This window comes from Lissotriton helveticus, chromosome 4_1, assembly GCF_964261635.1.
Source record: "Lissotriton helveticus chromosome 4_1, aLisHel1.1, whole genome shotgun sequence".
NCBI lineage: Eukaryota > Metazoa > Chordata > Amphibia > Caudata > Salamandridae > Lissotriton > Lissotriton helveticus.
In genome coordinates, this window is record NC_136063.1 from 1,063,796,655 (window position 1) to 1,063,820,990 (window position 24,336).

Sequence of the window (24,336 nt, forward strand, 5' to 3'; positions counted from 1 at the left end):
CGGGGTGTCCAGATGAATATTAAAATCCCCAAGGAGGAGAAATTTAGCATAGCGTAGGGCACGTGGTATAATAATATCGTCCAGAGCCATAAGAAACGCTCCAGAGGGACCCGGCGGACGATACACCAGAGTACCACCCAGTGTGAAGTGGGGTGAGAGGGTAAAGGTGAAGTCCAAGGCTTCTCCCCCCTCCCAGTCGTCAATGGCTGCACTTGTGAAAGACCATGTATCCCTGAACACCACTGCCGTCCCGCCTCCTCTCCCGCTGCCTCGATCCCCTCTAACAATTTTGTAGCCCCTCGGGACTGCAAACTCCACCATCGGAGCACAGGACTGATTGAGCCATGGCTCCGTAATGAAGAGAGTGTCCAGTTTGGAGTCGGACAACAGCTCATAGATGTCTGCTGCGTGCTTGACCATTGAGCGCGCATTAATGAGCACTGCCAAAATCCTGGGCACACCTAGGTCGAAGGTAGAGGGGGGAAACAGGTTGGTATGGAACCGGAATTTACAGAGTGGGCAGCCTCTTTCCTTTTAATACTAACAGGTTGTCGCGGGTGTAGACAATCTTCCTGTAGGCGGGATCCAGCATTGCTGGTGCTGGTCGCGGCTGGGGTGCAGACGGGCTTGCCTTTGGCGCACCGGTGGCGCGTCCGCTGTGCATCCGGACAGACATGTGCAATTTATGCCCAAGCCCCTCCCCCAGCTAGACCGCTGCCTACGGTCCCGCCGGGATCCGGGACTCACACAAGATGGCGCCCTCCTCTCCACAACAAACAGCACAAAGAGCCGCGGTGGACCGGGGCAGGGGGATCGTCAGGAAGGTAAATACTAATTCAAAATAGCGCACAGTATTTAAAAAGTTAAAAAAGTACAAGCAGTTTAAAATGCAGCTAGCAGCAAGGATAGGAAGCAGAAGAGAAATTCCGACCATAGAATGACTCGCAGTCTGCCCCAAACACACGAGCGGATAGTGAGGAGCTGCCACCACCCTCGTATTACCGCCCCTTGCATTTATGCTTACTATGTAACCCTAAGCATATATAAAGCCCCAGTTTTCTGTACTCCTCAGACTGCCTCATTCAGTTGCTAAGGCTTCTGTGTGACGTAGTCTCACTCATTTGAGGTTAATAAAGATGTTCTTTTATATTTCAGCTTCTGTGCCAATTTCTTCTTTGTTGGTTTAAAAGGACCAAGTATCAGTGGGACCCCTTAGAAGGTTATTTGATTTCAGCAAATGGCGCTCCAACGTCGACCTCATCAGAGAAGTGGCTATCTGAGGGAGTGATCTTGTCAGGAGACAGAAATCTAAATTGGAGGACAGGACAGGACTCTACTAAGGAGGTACTCTGTGCACGGAGATTCTGGGGATTCTCTGTCTCTGCAGCCCAGTATATTTCGGTTTTCCTGATTTTGATCCTCCACATGATTTCACCCCTGACTGAGAACCTTTTTGGCGTGAGTATTCTAAAAAAGACCGTTAGGTCATTCAGAACTTGGCGGTTAGAATTTGGACAACCATTTGTTTGGTAAGAGCCGTTCTGCGGCTCTTGCTGTTGGTTTTGATGCCTTGGATTGGTAAGGTAGTTTAGTAATGCTTACTGTGGCTTTGGAATTTTGGAATTTGTGTTGGCCAACTTTGGATTTGTATGGGTTAGGTATGAAAATTACAATTTGTGTAGGCAGGTAATGAGGAGACTTTTCTCTGTCTGATTTTGTTTGAATGTTGCAAAGTACGAAGAGTACTTTAAGCACTACTTTGGGTATAATATTTGCATATTCTGCAATTTTTTGTTTTGGCATGCCCGTTTCAAGCACACATCAAAGAATGTGTTGCTTTTTGGAGGTACCATAGTGAGATGTGAATTAAATTAGCAGGCTCCCTTGAGGGAATAGCTAGATAGGTTTAGGTATAAAAACATATTTCTTCCTTGGTGATTCTGTATCCCCATGGAATTCAAATATGAAAATAATACAAACATGGATCCTTAGTTCTGCGCAATTTTATGAATGGAGATATGCAGAGCGATTTTTTGGTGTTCTGCCAGCCAAAGCTAGTGAATTGAGTGTATTTTGGCTTCTTGGAAATAAAACAGTTTGTTGGGCTGTTTTAGCAGTCTTTTGGAATACTATTGAGAAGCGCTTCTTGTAAATATGACTTACAACTAGTATTTACAAATGGTTTGGTTTCAGTACAGTCTGTGGGCTGTCCTTTGTTTCTGTCTTAAGTGTTGATCTGTGGGTTAAATGTGTGTTTAAATGTCTATGTGGTTTGTGGTTTTACATTGCAACTTCTGTAAGTAAATAGCAATTGCGCTATTTATGAAATAATGGCTATTAAGCATCTAGTATTATGTGTCCTGAGTGTTTGACCCCTTCTGTATATGTCTAAAATGAGCTCAATGCGTGTTTGTGTTTTTTCTTGTTGTCTTCAGTCTGTTATGTAAAATGTCATTTAATTAATATTAAATAAAAATTAAATAAAAATCCAGAAATGAACCATATGATATGCTAAATAACTGTATGTTATTATTAAATTGATAAGAGTAAGCAATTATGCACATGTACAAACTGCTAATGCTTAAAAGATGAAATTAGAATTCACATTCAATAGGAATAAAAAGGCCTCAAAAACGAAATTCTGTTTTTTGTAATAAATAAACAATTATAAAGGATTTTTCTTAGATACATTGTATTAGATATTAACAGGCAAACACTTCATCTGAAGTAAATTTTTGCTGAACTAAAACGCATATTATAGAACATGCATTGAAAGGCCTCAGTTTTAAATAGACAGTCACATGCTTCCATTTCAAACACTAAAAAAAGCTTAGCAGCACCTGTTGTTTTGATTGTAGGCCACAGAGAGACAGGAATGTTCACTCAGCCAGGATTTTGTCAGTTAAAACATGGGGTGAAACCCTGCATTTCAGACTGCTGTTTTTTTTAAAAGTTACAAAAATCAGGTTCATTATTTTAGATCCCAGGAAAACATTTAAGGGTAGGGATTTCCTTTCTTAAAGTCTTTTACATAAGCACATTCTTGGTTCTGATGTTAAATAATAATTGTCCTTTTAAAAAATTGGCGCAAATATTTGTCATGTTTCAAGTTAGGCTTCTGTGCTTAGGCTTGTGAATGAATGCGTCTAAATATGATAGGCAAGGGATGCAGCTTGCTTTTTTCTATGTGGAATTAGCAAAATGATTGGTTTTATTAAAAAAATATATATATATTAATTGTGAAAAAATATTTAAAAAATAAGTGCTTTTAAATTCGTTTTTAATATTTAGAAAGCTTAATACTCATACTGTGACCTCCTAGCATTAAAATTAAATTTAAGTTGTGTTGTACCACATAATGAGGACTTTTGCATATGAAATATCACTCTGCGCAGGCGTAATAAACTCATTTTATTAAGGGTAATTATACTATATTTCAAAATTTTCATTTCTGGGTTATCTAAAGAACATTCTGATAATGAATATTATGCAAAAAAAATTAAAGGATACTCAATTTTAAGTGCCCCGAATATCAAAGTCGAAATTGGGTAAAAAGCACTATTTAAACAGCATTTTTATTTTCATTTAGAGTAGCTTCTAAAGTGCCTTAGGCTTCAGTAAATGCATACATTTAGGTATAAAACAAATAGCTGACCTTTATATTGCTGCAAAAGTATACTGCACACTGCTTATAATTGAAAATATGTATAAAAAAAACAGTAGAAGTTATTAAACTGACAAACAGGGGAATGGGTCAGCTTTCCCTTTTCAGGGCGATTTTGAATAGGGAAAGCTGCATGGAAAGTTTGCACACAGAATAGGACAGCTGGGAAGAGTTAAATGTCAGTTCTATATTTAAAAGCATGGCATGGCTCCCAGAGCACAGTTTCCTTTGACTTTTTGGTTTGGGTATTCATATATTTTTTTTACCTCCTCAAAAGTGCAATGTGCCTCCTACAACTTTGTTTATGGCCAGTTGCTACACACAGGGGTTGATAGTGTTGACAGAAGTGAAACCTGTTTCAGGTTTCCTACTATCAAAATAGGGGAAGGAGGCTAGCTACTCTGCAAATTAAGGCTAGGTAATATGTATGTTGCTCTCTCCTTTTCTCTTTTTTTTTTTAGCCTGTCTAAACTGTCTGTGAAATAGCAATGAGACATTTAATTGGCTATTCAGTAATACTGTTTTAAACATTGTTAGCATTAATAAAATGAATAAATATATGTTTTATTATTGCCCGTCCTGTTTGATGAAATTATGACAGAATCATTGTAGTTTTGCAAGGGCATTGCTAGTTTTTTTATTAGCTAGTCTGTGTAAATAAACTAACAGTCCTTATTAGAGCTGATGTTGCATAGTTTGGATCATGAAAAGTAGAACGCAGGGAAGATGCCCATGTGATCCTTAGAAAGAAAATGTTTTGAAGAAAAAGTTGTTTTATAGATAAGAACCCTGTTAAATTAGCAGTTTTAGATTTTCCTGCTGCTCCTATAACATGAGAGCATGGTTCTAAGCGTACAATGTAGATATGTAAGTGCTTTTATTAAGAAGAATCATTTTAGAAGTGTCTGCAGTCCTGTACAAGTAATGTAAAGTTTATGAGCAAAAGTGTAGAACATTTCCTTTTTTTTTAGGGTTTTCAGATTAGTACACAGGAATACACCAATGTGAGGATTTAGAGTATGTCTGTGTTGTTTTTCTCTTTTCCTCTGAGTTTAGTAAATTACCACACACTTCCTTGGCTGCTTAGGATTGGGTGATGTATTAATCTTGTTAGTTCATCAAAGAGTTCCTTTTATACTTGTCAATAGGTCCAGGCTGTTTTTTTTACTCTCTCATAGATAAGATGAAAGTTGTTTTTGGGTGCCTTGCTAATATATGGGGCGTCCCAAGACTAGGAATTATTTTGACACTATCCTCTCTGTTGATAGACTGTTTCTGTGCCTTGTCTAAAGACATTTTGTTCTGTCTACCAATAGATATTTGCTGCTTTACAACCATTGCCAGAGAGGCCTGGACATCAGATTCAGCCTGGGGAGTCAGCGTCAGCACCAGTCCAGCTTGAAGCCAAAGTGAAGGTAACTAGCACAGGCATTGCTGGCAACTAGGACCTCAGTGAAGGCTGAAGCCCTGTGATCAAATGTGTACCCCTGCCACTGTCTTGGGCAAAAGACGGAGTCACAAATCAGAAAGGAGAAATTGTATTTGATGCCCAGCTGAGAGTCACAGACCGACCAGAATGGCGCGGAGGCTTTGCTTGAGGTGACCCCTTTTGAAACAAGGGTTGCTTCAGAGATCCTAGCATCAGGCCTCTGAATTCTGGTCCCAAAGTGAATGCAAGTTTGCTCCTTTGTTTGTTGGTCAAGAGATACCTGGGTACACTGGATGCAAATGTGTGCCCCCAATGAATGAGCAGTGCGCCAGCAGAGCAATACAGGAGGTAGGGAAGGACTTGAGATTAGGGTACAAATGCTGTGTCTCTGATGCCTGTTAGATTGAAGTGAAGAAAACTGGTGCACTGCCTAAGACACTGGACAGTATCGCTAAGAGTGTTTGCTTGTTGGGTGACAGCCCTATCCTGAAAGAAGAGACTTTTTTCCTTGAAACTGGACTAAGATTCTTGAGTTGCAAGTTGTGCAGCTCCACCGTGGAAACAACAAGAGCCTGCCTGTGAGGCTCAAACGGACACAGGGAGAAGACTCCCCTCTGGTTGGTTGTACAGCGGCTTCAATTTTCCCAAGGACTTCTTCTTTTTGTCAATAATATATCCCTTTAGTTGTCCCATTTTTAAGGAGAAGCAGCCCTTTGCAGCTCTTCGTCCTAATTCCTATGACCATGTGTGGTTCTCCTGGTCCCAGATATGATTGATGTTCTAGCCCTCATAAAAGGAAAATATAACAGTCAATTGGAAAATGTTTTTATTAGATATGTGCTGTTAGCTATTCTTAAATTTAAAATGAATAGTCACTGAAATGCATAGGAGCCCTAAAAATGTTTACTAGATGATTTTAGGATTTGCTTTAGTTTAGGACTAAACAAATGATAATTCTGTTTGTAATAGTGGTCATTAATTATGACCCAATGCTCCGTTCTCTTTGTATTCCTGGTTATAGCTTATATATACCAGCTTAATGAAATGTTTAGAATGGAAAAAGCCCACCTAGCAATGAATTAGGAAATTGATAAAATTATGAAAATTAATGTGTAAATATTTTCTATGTTCCTACTGGATCATAGGAATGTCTTCAGCTAATGCTAAAACGGTTGTCTGTCGTAAATTGACAGCAATGGGTTAGCATTTAGCTGAAGCCATCCTGTATTTAGAAGTTATCTTATCCGCTTTGTGAAAGCCATTTTGTATTTCTGGCAGCCATTTTGTTTGCCATGTGCTCGCCATGTGCTCTGTCCTACCTTTCTGTTAACTGCTCTTGAAATCTGCCTAGAGACAAACTATATTCAGCATCTTCCACCTTCGCACATGCCCAGAAGAGCCTAGCTAGTAGAATGCACCTGCTTCTCTAGTATAACTGTCAGGCTATTTTTGCTGCTGTATGGAGAAGTAACTGTCCTCCCACTTTGTTGAGCAAGTAGATATTGTATGCCCAACTTAGTCATTTTGCATGCTTACATGAGCCACGACTGCCCCTTGCATTTATGTTTACTATGTAACCCTAAGCATATATAAAGCCCCAGTTTTCTGTACTCCTCAGACTGCCTCATTCAGTTGCTAAGACTTCTATGTGACGTAGTCTCACTCATTTGAGGTAAATAAAGATGCTCTTTTATATTTCAGCTTATGTGCCAATTTCTTCTTTGTTGGTTTAAAAGGACCAAGTATCAGTGGGACCCCTAAGAAGGTTATTTGATTTCAGCAGAAGGACAGCAGTTCCCTTTACAGGGTTGCCTAAATATCTACTGAATACTGCACTGAAATAACATGGTGCCAGATTAATTCTATGCCTTCCAAAATATTCCCCTGAATCCAAAAAGCGCTTGAATTGCATTTGCAATCAGCTGAAAGATAAACTGAACTCTCAGTAGTCTCTTGTTGTCTTGCTGCTCTTCGCCTCCAATAGCTGAACCTTAAGGAACCCTCCTCAGTGGCATGCTTCAAATACCCTCCTTAATGGCAGATATTTTTTCTGTTGTTTATGGTAAATTGCAGAACAGTGCCTCTTGCTATTATATTGACCAGTGACCACCTTTCCTTTAGATAACAATTGAAGACTGGGATGTTATCGAAATAGTTTTTCTGGCTCTGAAGCAACTTCAACTTATCTGTAGTGGCAGGACATCTTTCACAGTATCAGCGTTTTAACTAATACACATATCAATTAATCAAATCAATATGAAATGAAAGCAACTGAGAAACTATCCCACTGAAAAAACTAGCCAAGAACATGCTGGAAAACATCAACAACCACCCCAACCTTTAAAAAATTAGTGTGGAAGACGGTGAAACTACTCTCATTGTTGGAGGACAAGGCCGCACTATGAAAGAGAGCCTATGGATGGATGACTCTGAACACATACATGAAGCCGGGCGCCCAAGCTTATTTTAACCTGGGATTTGACAAAAATATAAAAATTGCCTTTATGAAATATAGATTTGGACTGCTCCCCTGCGCACAGCATCTTCCACCATGGCTACGCAATAAAGCAGGCTCTTTGTGCCGATTATGCGGGACAGCTCGGGAAGACCTGCTGCATTTACTATGCTCCTGTAAAGAACTCCTCAAAGAACGAAAGAAATTGCTGAAACAGCTTTTTAATCTACAAGGGATTCGAACAATTAGGCAAGCTCTGTTGGCATGCTTTGCACCTAGTGATCTACAATTGAACTGCAGAGCAGTAAAGTTTTTAGACTGTGCGGAAGCAAAATGCCAGAAATTGAGACATTAAAAACTAGTCGGAAAAAATACAAGTGAACGTGCAAGGCGGCTCTGAGGACATTTTTAACATATAACTTAAGCAGATAAAACTGACAAGTCACTATCCGGCTATATTTGATCAAAACTAGCAAGCTTTCTTAGCATGGTTTTTAGATATAAGTAACATGAAGGAATACATTTTATGTATGTATATGACAGTTTTTTAATTGAATATATTTTCTGTACTGCAACGGTTTTAATTAACTATGCAAATAAAATTACTTATTTACATCTACAACTTGATGCATCAACTAAAATGCATTGGGTTGGAGAGCAAACGTAACCCAATTAATGGTCTGCTCCATTTTGGACTTACCTTCAAAAAAGCTTCTTTCTGCTCAAGGTGCTTGTTAATCATGGGAGTAACATGGTCTGTTTCTGAATTGGGACCCAGCTTGTCTGCTCCTCCACACCAGTCTTCGTCCCTCTTGTACTCCTGTTCAAGGCTCTCAAGCACACTGCACACCTACAGAAAGCAAGGGGTGTATTTTGGTGACTGTTTGCTAGGTCAATATATGTAATGTGTGCCAAGACAGAAAAACAGTGTTCCATTGCAGAATCATGCCATCTACATTACACCAGTTACCTCAAAGTTGCTTCATTATCGGATTCACAATCAGAGAACAATACCTCTTAACAACTGAGGTGCAATAACAGAAGGTCTCCCAGGACCTGATTATAAAGTCTATATTTTTTAAAAGCTTTAGTAGATCGAGTTTTTATCTTCTCTAACCATACTTTAATATAACATTTGGAATTCTGAAAAACAATATTATACCTTATGTAACAATAGAAAATGCAACACATACAAACCTAACATTGTGAGCATGGAGCGCTCTCAGACGACTGAAAAAGCACTTTTAAAATACAGTCACAAATTTGTCACAACTGTGAAGTCTGGTTGGGGAAGGGAGAGAGATTTGCTGCTGACCCAATCGCTGTTTGTTAACCACCACTGCAGATACTTTGCAGTTCCTTCCGAGATCTGAACCACGTAAGTGAGATTTCCCCGATGCTGTGCCCATTGGAACTTCAAGTCCCAATGCAGAGCCCACACATGCCACCTGTCGTGTCTTACCAACAGGATGCAGGGAGCCATGAGACCTAACCGCCTCAAGTCAACCTCACCGAAATCCAGGATAGAGGCTGAAATATCAGAATCATAACCTTCATATCCTGGAATCGCTGCTCGGGAGGATAAGCCTGAAACTACACTGTGTCCAGAACAATTCAGATGAAAGGGAGCATCTGAGAAGAAGTCAGGTGTGACTTTGACACGGTTATAGAGAACCCCAGTGAATGCAGGATGTCCACCGTAGTCTGAAGGTGATAAATGACTGGCTGGGGCGAGGACGCCTTCATCAGCCAGTCATCTAGGTAGGGGAAGTCTGACCCCCCTAACCTGTGCAGATGAGCTGCAACCACCAACATCACCTTGGTGAGCATCCGAGGGGCACTGGTAAGACCGAAGGGGAACACGGTAAACTTGAAAGTGCACGTGGCCTACCTTGAACCGCAGGTAACTCCTGTGGCCCAGCAGGAATGGAATGTGAAAATACGCATCCTGCAGTCTCCTTGGTCTTGAGCAGACAAGACCTGAGCCAATGTGAGCATTTTGAATTTCTCCTTTTTGAGGAAGAGATTGACGGTCCGAAGTTCTAAAATTGGCTGAAGCCCCTTGTTGTTCTTCGGATAGTTGCAGGAATAACAGCCACTGCCTACTTCTGAAGCTGGGACCCTTTCTATAACTCCTTTGGCCAAAAGAGCTGCAACTTCCTCTTGGAGCAACTTTAACTGATCCGCTGCCAGCCGTTCTTGAGTTTGCGGAATAGGAGGCAAAAAGAAAGGAAAGGAAGAGAATAGCCCTCCAGAACAATCTGCAAAACCCACTTGTCTGTTGTTATAGATCTCCAGCGGGGGAGATGATGATTAATTTTGCCACCCACTGGAGTAGTGTGAATCAGCCTAGGAGTGCTTGGAGGCTGCAGCTGCTGCGGGCAGTGTGGTAAACGACTTCTGGCCTCCATTCTGAGGATGGAATGTACCGCATCCACGTCCACGCATGGCTTGAGTAGTCTGAGCAGGGCGGTGGCTAGGATAGGGCTGATGCGGATGGAAACCCCTTCCGTTGTCATGAAAGGGGCGAAAGGAAGACTGAGCACGAGGAGTGGAGGAAAGACCTAAGGATCTGCCCATAGCTCGAGAGTCCTTGAACCTGACAAGGGCCTAGTCTGCCTTTTACCCAAAAAGACAGATTCCATCAAAGGGCATGTCCATCAAATTGGCTTGGACATCCCCAAGAAGCCAGTTGTACGAAGCCAGGCGTGGCGCTTCTAGGCCACTGTCGTTGAAATAGACCTGCCCAGCGAATCGGTTGTATCCAAACCACACCATATGGCGAATTTTGCTGCATCTCTTCCGTCCTTGACAGCTTGGAAAAGCACAGCCTGGGCCTCCCCCGGGACTTGTGGGTGCACCTGCGCAACCATCTCCCAAATAGAGTGGGAGAAACGGCCCAATATGCATGCGGTATTCACCGACCGAAATGCCAGACTGGAGTAAGAAAACATCTTCTTCCCAAATGAGTCCAGTCTCTTGGATTCCCTATCCAGAGGGGTGTAAGGGAATGTGTACTGGGAAGTAGAGGCCTGCAGCACCAACCTTTCTGGGGTGGGGTGATGGCTGAGGAACTTTGGGTTGCCTAGAGCTGGGAGATGGCAGCGTGCAATCGTCCTATTCACAGGAGCCCCTGTGCTAGGCTTGGACCATGTTCCTAGAAGGACATCCTTAAGTGCCTCATTAAAATGAAAAAGGGATTCAGAGGTGGAAGCCCCAGGTTGAAGCACTTCGGTCTGGAGATAAGTCCTGACCTGCACTGAGGGCAGCTCCAGTCCAAGGACCTCAGCTGCCCTCTTAACCACCATGGCATGGGACACTCCCTCCTCCGTAGCCACTGTAGGCAGAGAGAGCATGCCAGTGTCTGGTTAAGTATCCAGACCACTGGCTTCCCAAAGTTCCCCCTACCAGTCCATAGTCTCCTCAGAGACATCCTGCTTCTCTAGTAGGTCCCCAGATTCCTCCAATTTGCCTCCTGAGCCCAGCATGTCCACAAAGTGGTCAGGCGACAACATAGAACCCCTGGGTTCTGTCGACGTGGCAATCAGCATCAATCAACATAATTCTGGCTCTGTGTCGCCGGGGATGAGGATGGGGCTTGCGCCGCCAACGGGCACCGGCGAGGTCGCAGGCACCAACTTCACATTTGACGCCGGGGGAGGTCGCATTGGCACGACCGGCGTCGACCCGGATTGGATCCCTGAGGCCCCACTGGCGCCATTGCCAAAGCCGACGGCGTTGAACCCAACGGGGTCCCATCCAACCCTGCGGGGCCCGAGGGCTCACCAATGGGGTTGTTCCACTCAAATATGCAGGCATTGGCCTCATACCACTCTTTAATTTGAGCGGGAGTCGCACCAGCTCCCAGAAAAGGTGGGATGCGTAAAGTTGACTAAGGCTTCGGCTCCGCAGAACCATGCCTAGAGCATCGGTGCTCCTTACCTTTCTTGACGACGGACGCCAACTGAGGTGAAGACTAAGTCGCTTGGACTTCTTTTTCTGCTTCTTCCCAGAGTGTCCAGATGACCTCAAATGGGAGAAAGAGGACAGGGATCTGAGAGCGGTTCCGCGACCTCCTCTTCTTTGAACAGCAACTTGACCTCCTCGGAGCCTCGCAGTGTCGACTGCCAGGCCACGAGCAACTTCATCGCTCGCTCCCTCAAGGTCTTCGGGGCCATCGCCCGACAGTCTGAGCATGACTTCGAATCGTGGTCGCGTTCAAGAGACCACAGACATACGCAGTGGCGATCGGTGACCGACATCATGCGGGAACAAATCCTGCATGGTTTAAAACCTGTGTTTCTACCAGACATCCCTCGCACATGAAGTTGTATTTCCAAAATTTTGAGAAAAAAGCCTGCCAAAAAGAGGCAGAGGGGTAGCTCTTCCCGGACCAGCGGTTTACTGGCGCAGAAAGAAAAGAACTGATGTCCGCGCGCCTGGGTGGCGCCTATATAGGCACCACAACGCCATAACCAATGCTACTGACGCCGTCAACGTCACGCGAGGCCGAATGGAGCCACCCGATGTCACGAGCAAGGGGTATTACTTAACAAAAGTTTCCAGATCCAGCCTGATGCCTGGGAAATTCAAATGTAAGGAATCTGCAGGTAGAAGTCTCTATCAGATCTCAGAATATATACAAAGAAATATATAGACACATTGTATCTAAAGGTGCTCCAAGAAAATGTGCAGTGAGAAAGAATAAGCTAATTAAATTGTGCAAGTGCTATATACAATGCATATATACAAAGCTAGCGACTGACATGAATGTAAAATTCAATGACAACTCAGAATCAGAGTATGGCGTGAAAGATCCTGATTTTAGTCAGTCCTTCCGCATATTTGTCACTCCAATATACATTATTTTTATACAGAGCAATCATCAGGTCCAAAAACAAGGTAGCACCAGGAAAGAGAAAATCCATCACTCGAGCTGAGCATATTTAAATAGGCCTGTTTAAAGATGCATGGTTCAGGCCCCACTGTGCTAATTTGTTTGATCCTGGGCTCCTTTTGCTCCTGGTGGCAAGCCCTAGCCACCTGAAACCTATGCAGCAGGCTTCCTTGCCTTTCAAGTGGCACACTTTGAGGGGAGCTGATTCCACTGGCTCACAGTGCCAACTTTTCTCCTTTAATTAGCCCTTTAGTGCTCCACTCCTCCTGCTGGAACACAGAAGTCCACATTTCCCCCCAACGGGTCCTTAGTGCAAATAAGGGAGCCAGCCTAACTGGCTCTAGAGAGACCAAATGGTATATCCAATTCAAGTGTCCAAGTCTCCGTCTCTACCTTTATAAGAGCTTTTAAGTGGGGGTGGAAGGTTCTAGAAGCAAGTCACTCCCCGCCAGTCCCAGGGTGCCACATCACCCTTTCACTCAGGTCCTGTCTTACCCTCCTGCACAGCATGCTGGAACAATCCAGGTTGGTGCCTTCATGTGATCTCTGTGCATACCTACTCTGGGGGTCTCAGCTCCACCCATAGCTGACATCACCGACTGGGACTTTCCCTACAAAAGATCACAAGGGAGCCCATCCTGCGATGGCTCCAGATGTCTGGGCTTTACCAACCCTGGTGCAGTGTGAGAGCTAATTAACAGATTCAGATTTTCTTCCTCACTCCTTCATCCTCAGGAGCTGACGTGGGTCCCTTTCTCACTTTGCCACTGTATTCAAGATAGTCTGGCTGATGAGGGTTATGAACCCGAAACCGGTCCCAGGATGCTTGTTTCTGGTCCAGGGAAGACAGGGCTTGGCAGTTCGGGCTGGACTGTTCCCATGAGGCACAGGGTCAGACTGATTTGCATATGGCCATGTCTGAACTGGGGTGGTGGAGTGAGCTAAAGAATGATGATGGATTAAACCCAGATCAGTTGACTGGGGGTGAGTGTTTGATTTGCTCTAACGCTCCGTCCATCATCCCCTTTGGTAGGAGCTGAGTAAAGCACACTTAATTGCTCCATTTGTGTAGGGAGGCCTTTGTTCCCACTGCTGGAGAGCAGACTAATTAACTTGGCCCAGCAGGGTGACTAAAGGCTTGGATTCAGATCGTAATTTGAACCAGAGAAATAGGACAATTCTGGACGACACTTAAGGTGTAGATGTAAGTTCTAGACTTTAATATTCAAACTTGGTGTAAATGTTTTTGCCCCAGTTTGATACCTCTCTGGACTTTCTAGGCCAAAAGGAAGATAGACTGTACTTCAAGGTGGATTCCCCCCTATGTGTATAATTACAGGGGCACTGCAGATAACCCAGTAAACTCTGCTGATCTTATATGTGCCTACTAATATTATAAGCAAAAGACACACAACTGATGGACGGAATGCAGGACAAATCAAAAAATTCACACCCAGTCAAGAGATCTGGGTTAAATCCATCATTCTTTTGCTCACCATGCCACCCCAGTTTAGACCTGACCATATGCAAATCAGTCTTGACCCTGTGCCCCATGGGAACAGTCCAGCCCAAACTGCCAGGCCAGGTCCTCCCTGGACCAGAAACAAGCAACCTAGGACTGGTTTCGGGGCTTCACCCCATATCAGCCAGGATAGCCCTAAGTGCGCTGCATATGCCCAGACGTGGGCCCGGGCTCACTGTGCCACTGGATTCAAGCTATCCTGGCCGATAAGAGAGAGAGAGAGAGAGAGACAAACAGAGAGAGAGAGGACATTGGCAGGGCACGGGACAGAAGAAACATTCTTTACTTGCTGCCCCATCATTATAGTTCCTCGATAAGTCTCTTTGGCTTTCCGGTCAGTCTTTGGACAAGACATTTCAGTTCCTTCATTCGCTATCGCTCCTGTTTACATTTACAAATGTGTGTGATGTCCCTTCCATGCTGTCCATGGCTTCCTTTTAAACATGTTTTGCGTTGCTCTTAGGCGCTGCCTCTCCTTCTTCCCCATCTGATGTCTGTAGTCCCTCGAAGTGTGAGCTGTTTCTGGTGATTTGGTAGGGGCCTGCTGCGGCAGTTATCATGGGCCTCTTTATTTTTGTTATAGTTGCGAGTCACTTAAGAAAAAGCTGTCCGACTTCCTTGTTTGTCGTTGATACACCAGCACTAAGTCTCCTAGTTTCAGCTGTGATGGTGTGGCATGTTGATGTGCGTCTGCATACTGTTTCGTTTTTCTTTTTGCCTCTTGATCCTTTGCAGCAATGCTGCTGTGATCGGGTGGAGCTTTTGCCTCCAGCTGGGGCAATCTCGTCCTACTTTTTATTCCCAACACGAGTTCTGCTGGACATCGTCCTGTGGAGCTGTGTGGGGTGTTTCTGTAGTCTTTTAATATTTGGCACACTGCTCTTTCTCCTTTTTATTTTTCAATTGTTCACTCTGTTCCTTTATATATGTCTTTCTTCCTTTTCTTCTTTTATTTTTGCACTTTTCCATGTCATTTCTTCACTTTTTCACTATTGCCTGACTTTAAAAGGCCACCTAGCTATCCTTGATGATTATTGGCTGTTTTGCCAGACTTCAAAATGGCCACTGTGATCTCGCAAGAGCGACATTCACTATTTCCTATGGTGCCTGACTCTAAGAGGGCCACCAGAGCTTCTCCCTCTGTTATTGGCTGTCCCACCTGGCTTCAAGATGGCCGCCGACTTTTCACGAGATTTCAGTTTGAAGTCTTCGTGCGAGGCTCTGGACTTTCAAATTACTCAGAGGGTGTCTGCGGTCACACAGGTGAGTACTGCTTGTTGGTGGGCAGTTGCGGGGGGTTCCTTACCGCACTTCACGTCGGGGTGGGCTCCCGATCTCGTTAACTTCTTGTGCTTGCCAAGCAGACCAGGGTGGGCTCCTGAATCCGTGATTCTTCATGCCATCGGGGTGGGCACCCAATGTTGCGTTTTCTTTTTGGCAAGCGGATATGGGTTGACTCCTGGCTCAGTGACTCTTCTTGCGACCGGGATGGGCACCTGACAACGCCTTGTTTTTTCAGCAGGTGGACCAGGGTGGGCTGCTTGCTCCGTGACTCTTCTTGCAACTTGGGTGGGCACCCGACGTCGACCTTTTTCGTTTTGGCAGGTGGACCAGGCTAGGCTCCAGGCTGAATTTTGTTTGCTGTTGCGGGGGCACAGGGAAAACGTGCCTTGTGGTGATTGTTAATCCCACCTTCATGTTGCCAGATGTCGTGTCTCCAGACTGCCCAACCCCAAGTAACCTCGGGACACAGATAGGGGTTTGCAGTCTTTTTATCTGTTGTGCTCTCATGCTTGTAGGCACGTCCTCCTACTTCTCTGGTCTCCTCGAACTGCCCTGTCCTTTTCCCTGACCGGAAGTGGTGTCCAGTGGCTGGCCCCTTCCTTTGGTCTTGTGCGGGGTCCTAGTGCCCTCTGCATTTCAGTACAAGATTAAGGACAGTAGTCTCACATGCTCAGCATGCATATGTGTGTGCACACGCGTTCACGTGTAACCAGCCTTGTGACCTCTGCCCCAGCTGCGTAGTAGAAGCCTTATCCTAGAAAGTGGATACTGGTGCAAAACATGCGCCGTCCATTTACCATGTGATTACTGTGGGTGAGTCTCATCTGATTACAGTTGGTGAGACTCTAGGAGTGAGACTCACCCACAGTACAGGTCAAAAACCGATTATTCGAAAAGCGAAAAATCCAGGGAGATTTAATAGGCAGAACCCATTTAGCAACACTCATCCTACCACCAAATATAATTAATAAATTCTAAAGGAAAGATGTTTGCCAAGTTACTGGGACATCAATTCATTTAATTCTTCCAAAATTAGTCTTGGAACTGAAAGACTGTTTTGCCACTTGCTGCAACACTATCAATCATACTAATCTTATGTTTACTCTTATGGATATAGCAAAGATAGAGAAAATGCGCATGATGGCTAGATTTAGACACAAATAATACATCACATTCGACCTGGTTTGCTAGGATTTCTTGTGCTCCAAGTTTTAATTTCAGTTATAAAAACAAAGTATAATCGATTGGTCACAGCCCCTGGCTCTTAAGTTACGAGCAGACGCACAGTTACTGGGCATACAGATAGGGTCTACAACGCACCTCTTCTCCGCATATTGCGGATGACATTGTTTTATATCAAAGACCTTCGGTCTAATCTGGCCTCCCTTGTTGAGATCTTTGTATTGTATTGTATTGTATATTAGATTTATAGAGCACCTTATCACCCAGGGATCTCTAAGCGCTTTGAAACCTTTGAATGTATATCGGGCTTAGCCATTAAAACGGCCAAGTAACATGTCTTTTTCTTCCGCAAGCACGCCTCCCCTACAGAAGTCGCATTGGGGTCCACGATGTTGCAGGTAGCTCCACATACGTTTAAGTACCTGGGCATTCATGTACACAGGACCCCCGCTTATATGTTGGAAGGCAACCTTAATAGGGCAATCAGAGCCCTGCATTATAGCAATACCTTTTGGACCACGCTCCCACTGTCCGTGATGGGCAGAGTAACTATAACAAAAATGGCGGTCCTCGCGCGCATAATTCATTACTTCACAAATCTGCTTCTGTTAGTCCCACAGACAACCTTTAAACTTTTGAACACCTTGCTCATTGACCTAGTCTGGGGGAATGGTAGGCGAAGGATAAGCCTCAAAAAGCTACAGCTGGGTACGAGCAGGGGAGGTCTGGGAGTGCCGGATCTCAGAGCGTATTATTATGCCTGTCAATTACAATGCCTATCTTATTGGACAGCAGGGCGTAATCTGCAAGAAATATGGTTTACAGAGCGAGATATAAGTAGAGGAGCCTTGCACACACTGCTATTACCGAGATGCAAGCTCCCTCACCACCTTCCATCCTTATTAAGCACGCCCTGCAATGTTGGAGAGTGGTGTTACACTACACAAGCTTGCCCTCTGCCTATGCAGGCAACATCCCTCAACTGGAAATACCACTGGTGGCTGGGAGAATCACGGAATGTACAATCGCTCTTTGGTTGGAAGAAGGGATTACCAGGGTGTCAGACTTGTTTAACGAATGGCAGCTACTGGATCACGACAACTTCGTTCGGGAAACGGGGGCACCGGGGCATTTGTATATGGTACACACGGCATTAATCCACTATGTCAAAACACACTGGGCTCCGCACCAGCAAGAACCCACAACCCACGAATTGGTTAAAACACTCTATTACATGGGCCGTGGGAGACACCTGATAAGATGGCTATATGTGTGAATCCGGGCTCACGCGGAGATTGCACTCCTTCCATTACGCACTGCATGGTGAGATGACATAGGGCGAGCCTTAGAGGACAAAGAATGGGAGAAAATCATAGAACACCCTAGGAAAACTTCAAGAAATGCCAAATTCAAGTTCATTCAAACCATGATACTACATAGGGTCATTCCTACCCCACACAGACTAGACAAAATGTTCCCACAAACCCAACACCATTGCCCGAGATGCCACTGTGAGAGAGCTGACCTAGCTCACATGGTGTGGTCTTGCCCGTGCCTACAAGGGTTTTGAGATGCAGTTAGGTGTTACACTTTATTTCTAGATTCTCTTGGAAGCGTATGCCGCGTTTCCAAGGCTTAATTGACATGATTGACTCTCTGTAGGTGCAAGAACATATACACTTCTTGATTTGGACCTTTTTATGTCATAAGATGAGTTTTTTTGACTGACCGATATTGACAGCATTTTAGCAGCAGAGGCATGTCATATGTAAAGTTCATATTCGTTTTATCCTGTGATTTGTTCGTTGGAGTAGAATTATTTCAAAAACGGAGACCACCAATAATGTGAGATGGACTGGTGGGTTATTCGAAAAGAGGAAACTCAAGGTTAGCCTCCCTTACAACTAAGACTTGAATCTTTGTTTCAATCAGACAAGAAAGCTCTGCTTTGCCTTTGTCCAGCAGGTGATTCAGTCATGCACTTCGTGATCATCAGCACTACTAAGTCTGTTCTCTAGGGAGACGAGAATTTGGCTATTATCAGCATAAATTTAGAACTGTAGATGCTGTAGGCCAACAATTTGCACCAGGAGCATCATATAAATAACTAAAAGTGTAGGGCACTAGTATATATACTTTATTGTTTGATTAATAAAAATCATTACAATGGTGAACATGCATCCATAATAAAACATATATCAAGAATAGTTATTAACATATTTACATTTGTGCCATCACGATGAGAATAAAAGATAAAGTTCATCAGAAAATGATTTAAAATCCTAGAAACCTATTTTTTGTAAAAATGTATTAACTCATCTAGACAGTACAACCCCCCTTTTTTTTCCAAAGAAGTAATTAAAAAGGCAGTTGTAAACCATAATTATCCATTCTAATTTTTTCATCTGCTAGGGCCACAGGCAGACATTTGTTATTAAGAAACAATTAATAACGCTGGTAATGTATTTCCGTATTTGTGGTGAGGTTTCTGGGGTTGCAAGTCCATTTATATAATAAAACTCCTGCATACAATATTAAAAAAATTCTCGGGATGCACAGGAAAATGAGTTAACCCGTACGTCAGGGCCATTGTCTGCTACTCTTGTGTGGTACGGAGGAGTATGCAGATCGGTAAAAAGTACAACAAAAATGCGGGGCTTCATCTGTCTTTTGATGATTAACCGTTGATGACTTACAGGGTCTTGCTGTTTATAAATGTTCTTGTTGTTCCTGTAACCAACTTGGTGAACCGGATGTTAAGCTGTGGATTATCTGGGGTCATTCATGCAAGAATAGCTTGACAGCACGAACGAATGCAGAGTTTGTTCCATTCGCTCTTTAACAAGATCTTTCGGTCATCGTAAACTGCAGGACAAAGGCATACCATGTGCTCGATTGTTTCTGTACTACTCCCGCAGCCCCTGCATGTTACGTTGAGATTTGCACAGCGCCGTCTTGGCATGTAATACAGAAATGGCCATTCACCCATTCTGAGGGCCAAAAATCTTTTTTCCACAGCACTAAGTAGGTACATGACAGATGTGGTGCCATAATCCCTGGCTTAAATCCTGATACAATTGTCCAGGCATGCTTACATTGCACCAGTTGGGCTCTATCCGAATGAAAGGACCAGAGGCGGACGTTTCTTTTGATATGGGTTTCAAGTGCCTGCTGCGATGGATTAGAAGTCCAGATTTCTTCTGTGTCAAGGAGTTTTAAAGAATCTTGCAAATAGCGCTGGTATGAACTACCAGTTTGACCAGCTGAGATTTCCAGTGTAGGGAACGATGACACGTCGCATTTCTTTTTGCAAAAGCCCAAGTTAGAAGATTTTATATGTGCTTTCGAGGTCGGATAATGGAGGAAGGATCACATCCCATAAAATGCCATCCCTGATACCTTTGCACATTAGTTAAGCCGGTGTAGCAAAACAGTTTGGTCTATAGTGCAGTAAGTCTGCGAATTGTCCGAGAGGATCAAGAGTGCCTGTCTACCTTCATCAAAGTTGATAAGAAGGTTTTCTCTGATATCTGTCAGTTAATTATGTACTTCGTACAACTCTGGAACCACATTGGCAATCCTTCAGGATAGATTTTGTTTATGTATATATCAATTGGTATGTATATAGTGCAAAACAGTTTGGTCCATAGTGTAGCAAGTCTGTGAATTGTCCGAGAGAATCGAGAGTGCCTGTGTACTTTCATCAAAGGTGATAAGAAGGTTTTCTCTGATATCTGTCAGTTAATTATGTACTTCGTACAGCTCTGAAAGCACATTTGCAATCATTCAGGATAGATTTTGTTTATGTATATATCTATTGGTATGTATATAGTGCAAACTTAGCTGGGGAGAAACAGAGAGTTGTACATTACATGGGGTTTGGGAGTCGATTTCAAGAATGTGTACATCAAGTGAGGATTACACAGTCACATTTCACTTAACATTTTTTAGGTAGAAGGAGATTAAGTGATTTGCCTAGAATCACACGATGTAAAGCCAAGCACAGATGTCAGGATTCTGATCTAAGTCTTGAAGTTCCACAGCTGCCCACTCGAGCCATTAAGCTACATCTCCACTCTATTTTTGTGTTGACGTTGTCTGGCAACCTCTCTTCCAAGTATTTGCTGAGACAATGGAGGTTGGACATTGTCAGTAATAGTATAGTACATGGCAAACTTCTATTGGTTTATTCAGTAGGTGGGTGATTGTTGCATGTTTCAGATGATTTGGAACAGTTCCACCTAACAAAGGATGCATTTATAAGATTTGATTTATCAGTTGCAAGTCTGGCAACAGTTTCTTCATGCAAACTATTCAACAGCATTCCCTGAGTAGGTTGGAGGATTTTTTTTTCTTGGCTTGTGTTAAACTCCTTCCCCCTTCGTGGGGTTGAAAGAGGTGAGGGAGAATTGGAGCCAAGTGAGATTGAGGAGTTCATATATGTTGTTAGCAATAGCTGCCGAGATGTTGATCATAGTGATTTTGAAAAAAAATCATAAAAAGTTCTAGGCAGCGGTGCTTTATTTTGTGGATCTTCCAGTACTTCCATGTTAATCACTTCTTGGGAGATGCTGAATATTTAGTGTTGTTGTTTTGTTGCCATGAAGTTATGTTTAGCAAGCAAGCTTTTCATGTGAATTTGTCTTGCAATATCCCCTTTTCTGATCCCTGAAGGTGGCTTGCCTGCTTCTGACATACAGGTAGACCTATATTATCAAACTTCTTTTTCATTTGATCTAGATCAGTTTTTCCTAAACTGTGGGTCGCAGCTGATTTCTGGTGGGTCGCAAAAGTCCAAGCAATAACTAAAGATACCGTTAAATTCGGTATTCATCTGATCACATATGATATGCTTCAAAGACAGAGGTGGAATGCCAATCCTATGTTGCTATGTCTTCTGGGTTATTGATGCTTAACATCTCTCACTTTACAGTCAGAGAAAGAAAAGTAAAGTGTATTATGTGACAATGTTGCTGGTGTACATGGAGTGTGAAAGGAAAAAATGTGGAATGTCATTTTCATAAACACAGCAAAATGTAAATAACTTTAAATTAACTGTACACTTTCAGCAGTTAGGGAAGTAAAAATGAAGCACTTTGTATGCAATTCTGGAATGTGATGGAAACAAAGTTTTTAATAGGACTAGAACAAATCAATACACTTTACTCGGTGGTGCAAAAAAAAAAAATATTCACTGAAGCCCTATTTCCACGCATCATCATTTTTGTACAGTATAGTTTTATCAGTAAAAATGTATGCCTGCGCAAAGTTAATAGGCTTTTGAATTGGAAAAATGCTGTCTGTAAGTTACAATGCGCTATCACATGATGATAGAGTTACATAAAAAAAAAACCTACTTCTTGTCCATTATAGCTAGGTGGGTCGCGAAAGTCGGTTGTGCTAAAAAGCGGGCCATGGTTCTAAAATGTTTGGGAAGCACTGATCTATACTTCTGTTGCAGTCCTTGATTTTTCATGGATAATGGGGGACTAAGTATTTTTTTAGTGGTTGGAATCTATTCTGCATTAAATTGGATTAACAACTTTATATCAGTTCTTTGTAAACTGTGTTCACTAGCTGCTTGCATAAGATGTTTAATTACTGTTTAGGATAGGATTTGGATTTAGTCAGATTCAGGTACACTATGTTACAGAGGAAGAGGGTGATTAATGAGTGGCAAGCCCTCTTCGGGTTGCACATTTAGTGCCTCAGACTAAATGTTGTAAGTGAATACCGCCAGTTCAAGTATTTGACTTCTGTGTGAGAAGGACCACCCATCACTTGCAAAAAGCTCTATGCTTTTTAGATTATCTGATCTATCCACCTACTGATAAAACCTACCATGATAATGTTTTTTCTGAGTGAAGAATAGGATATGCAAGATGAGATGTTCTCTTGCTAGAGCAAAATTAATGGCTGTTATAGCGAAGCAACAATTTCTTCTTTTTAACAACTTTATTTTAAAGTTTTTGTTCATGGTTACAGGGAACACAATACTATGTTTTGTTATTATCTTTGAACATATTCTTCAAGAATTTACTTTTCCTGGTCATTATGCAGGGCTGTCACCCTAAGTTGCTTATTGTGTTCTATAGACTGTTGCTTATAAATCCCCCAGGAATTCTCAGACTCATGTTGATGCTGCCCATTTTCTTCTGCCCTGACAACTTTTCTCAAAGCAAGCAGGCATCATTATAGTATATCAGACATAGTTGTTGGGTCTTGTATTCTTTATGAGGGCTTTGATAGGTAGCCAGCTCTTCCTATACCTGTGCACCCTGTTCTGTATAATGTCAAATTGCTTTTCCATTGCATACATATTCCATATCTTTGCCTACCACACATGTATTGTAGTAGCAATCTGGGGCTTCTAGGCATGTGTGATTGCCAGACTAGCCACCAACAATATGTGGCAAATGATTTCACTTATTAGTGTGGATAGTGGGTATATGAGACAATATTTCCTTGTAGTAGATTTGTATATGGATGCAGGGCCACCATGTTTGAAATTGAGTGCCCCTCTCACCACAATTTTTAGGTCGAGCCAGGGCAGCCCATGCAGTGCTCTGCAAGCCGTGCTGTATTGGAGTATGGAATAGAAGCACCACCCACTCTCTGCCCATATTTGTCATTGACTTGTGTCATTGCCCTTCGTAAATACTGGCTTCTGATTCGTAAATATACTTGTTAGTCACTCCTTAGTACCGCCTTGGCTTCATTCATAACCTCCCATGAGGACTGGCCCTTTTACTTCGGTTGTTACACAGTGAGTCTTTTTTAGTCCTTAAGCACTATTTACTTTAGTTTCTCCTACTGCAAGCACGGCATGCTTTCCTGCAACATTCAGCACCCCATGCACCCTTTAACTTTCTAAGCAGCCAATGGTGGCCGCTTCTTTGAATAGGTCTGGCATTTACAAGAGTATGAGTTATTGACATTGTACATAACAATGCCTTTTATTTATGTGCTAATAATCAAAACATATAAATAAAAGGCTTTGTCATTTACTATGCCAATAGCTTAAACTCTCGCAAATGCGAGACCTATTGCATTGCAAATGCTTGTTTTTTAGCTGGAGGCAGACCTGATTGTCCTTGGTAAGAACTCTTTCTGATTGGTCAAGGGTGGCTAAAGGGGGCAGGGTAAGAGGGAAGGACGGTTTGCGGTTTGGATGAAGGATTGATCAATTTTTGAGACTTTATTAGTGAAGAAGGTGGCAATTTCTTCACAGCGCTCTTTGGTGGCTTTGATTTCGTGAGAGGGAGTGCAGTTTGTTTGGCTTTTGACAATGTTGAAGAGTTCTCTCGGTTTGTTTTTTGCCAGATCTAGTTGGCTGCGGAAGAAAGGTGCCTTTTCACTAAAAATGTGTGTTTTGTATGCCAGCCGAGCAGATCTAAATTGCGCTAGGTGCAAGGTCGAGGGGTTTAGTCTCCAAGACCTTTCCGTTTGAGTTGACGCCTTTCGTTATTAAGATCCCCGTTGAACCGGGGTTTAGATTTGGTTCGCCTCATTTGTTTGAGTTTGAGTGGTCCTACTTGGTCTAAAACCTCAGTCATTTTTTAGTTAAAGTATGTAGTGAGGTCATCGGCTATCAAGAAAGAGGGTTGGCGTTGTAGATGGGCATGAATCCTGGATTCAAGTTCGGGTAAAGGGACTTATTTGATGTTTCTGGTCCAGTGCTTAGGTTTGTCATCACAAATAGGTTGGTGGCTGACAAGTGCGTCAATCTTGAACAGAATGAGGTGGTGGTCTGACCAGTCAATGGGAGAAATCGCTCTCAGAGAGACCAGTTCATTGTTGGTAATGATCGCATCCAGTGTTTCACCTTTGATATGAGTTGGTTTATTGCGGAGTTGTTTGAGGTTGTATATTTGAAGTAGGTTGGATAGGTTCTGGACAGTGG

At 43.0% G+C, this 24,336-nt stretch overlaps 1 protein-coding gene across 3 annotated transcripts in view; it reads right to left on the reverse strand.

The window, feature by feature from the left end:
• The window catches only part of TRIO (trio Rho guanine nucleotide exchange factor), a 4,034,553-nt gene that overhangs the window by 2,600,959 nt on the left and 1,409,258 nt on the right, over positions 1-24,336 (reverse strand). For all 3 annotated transcript variants that reach the window (XM_078687660.1, XM_078687659.1, XM_078687661.1), the window contains exon 18: positions 8,249-8,398. In XM_078687660.1, coding sequence (XP_078543786.1) covers positions 8,249-8,398 — 150 coding nt within the window. The remainder of the gene's footprint in view (positions 1-8,248; positions 8,399-24,336) is intronic.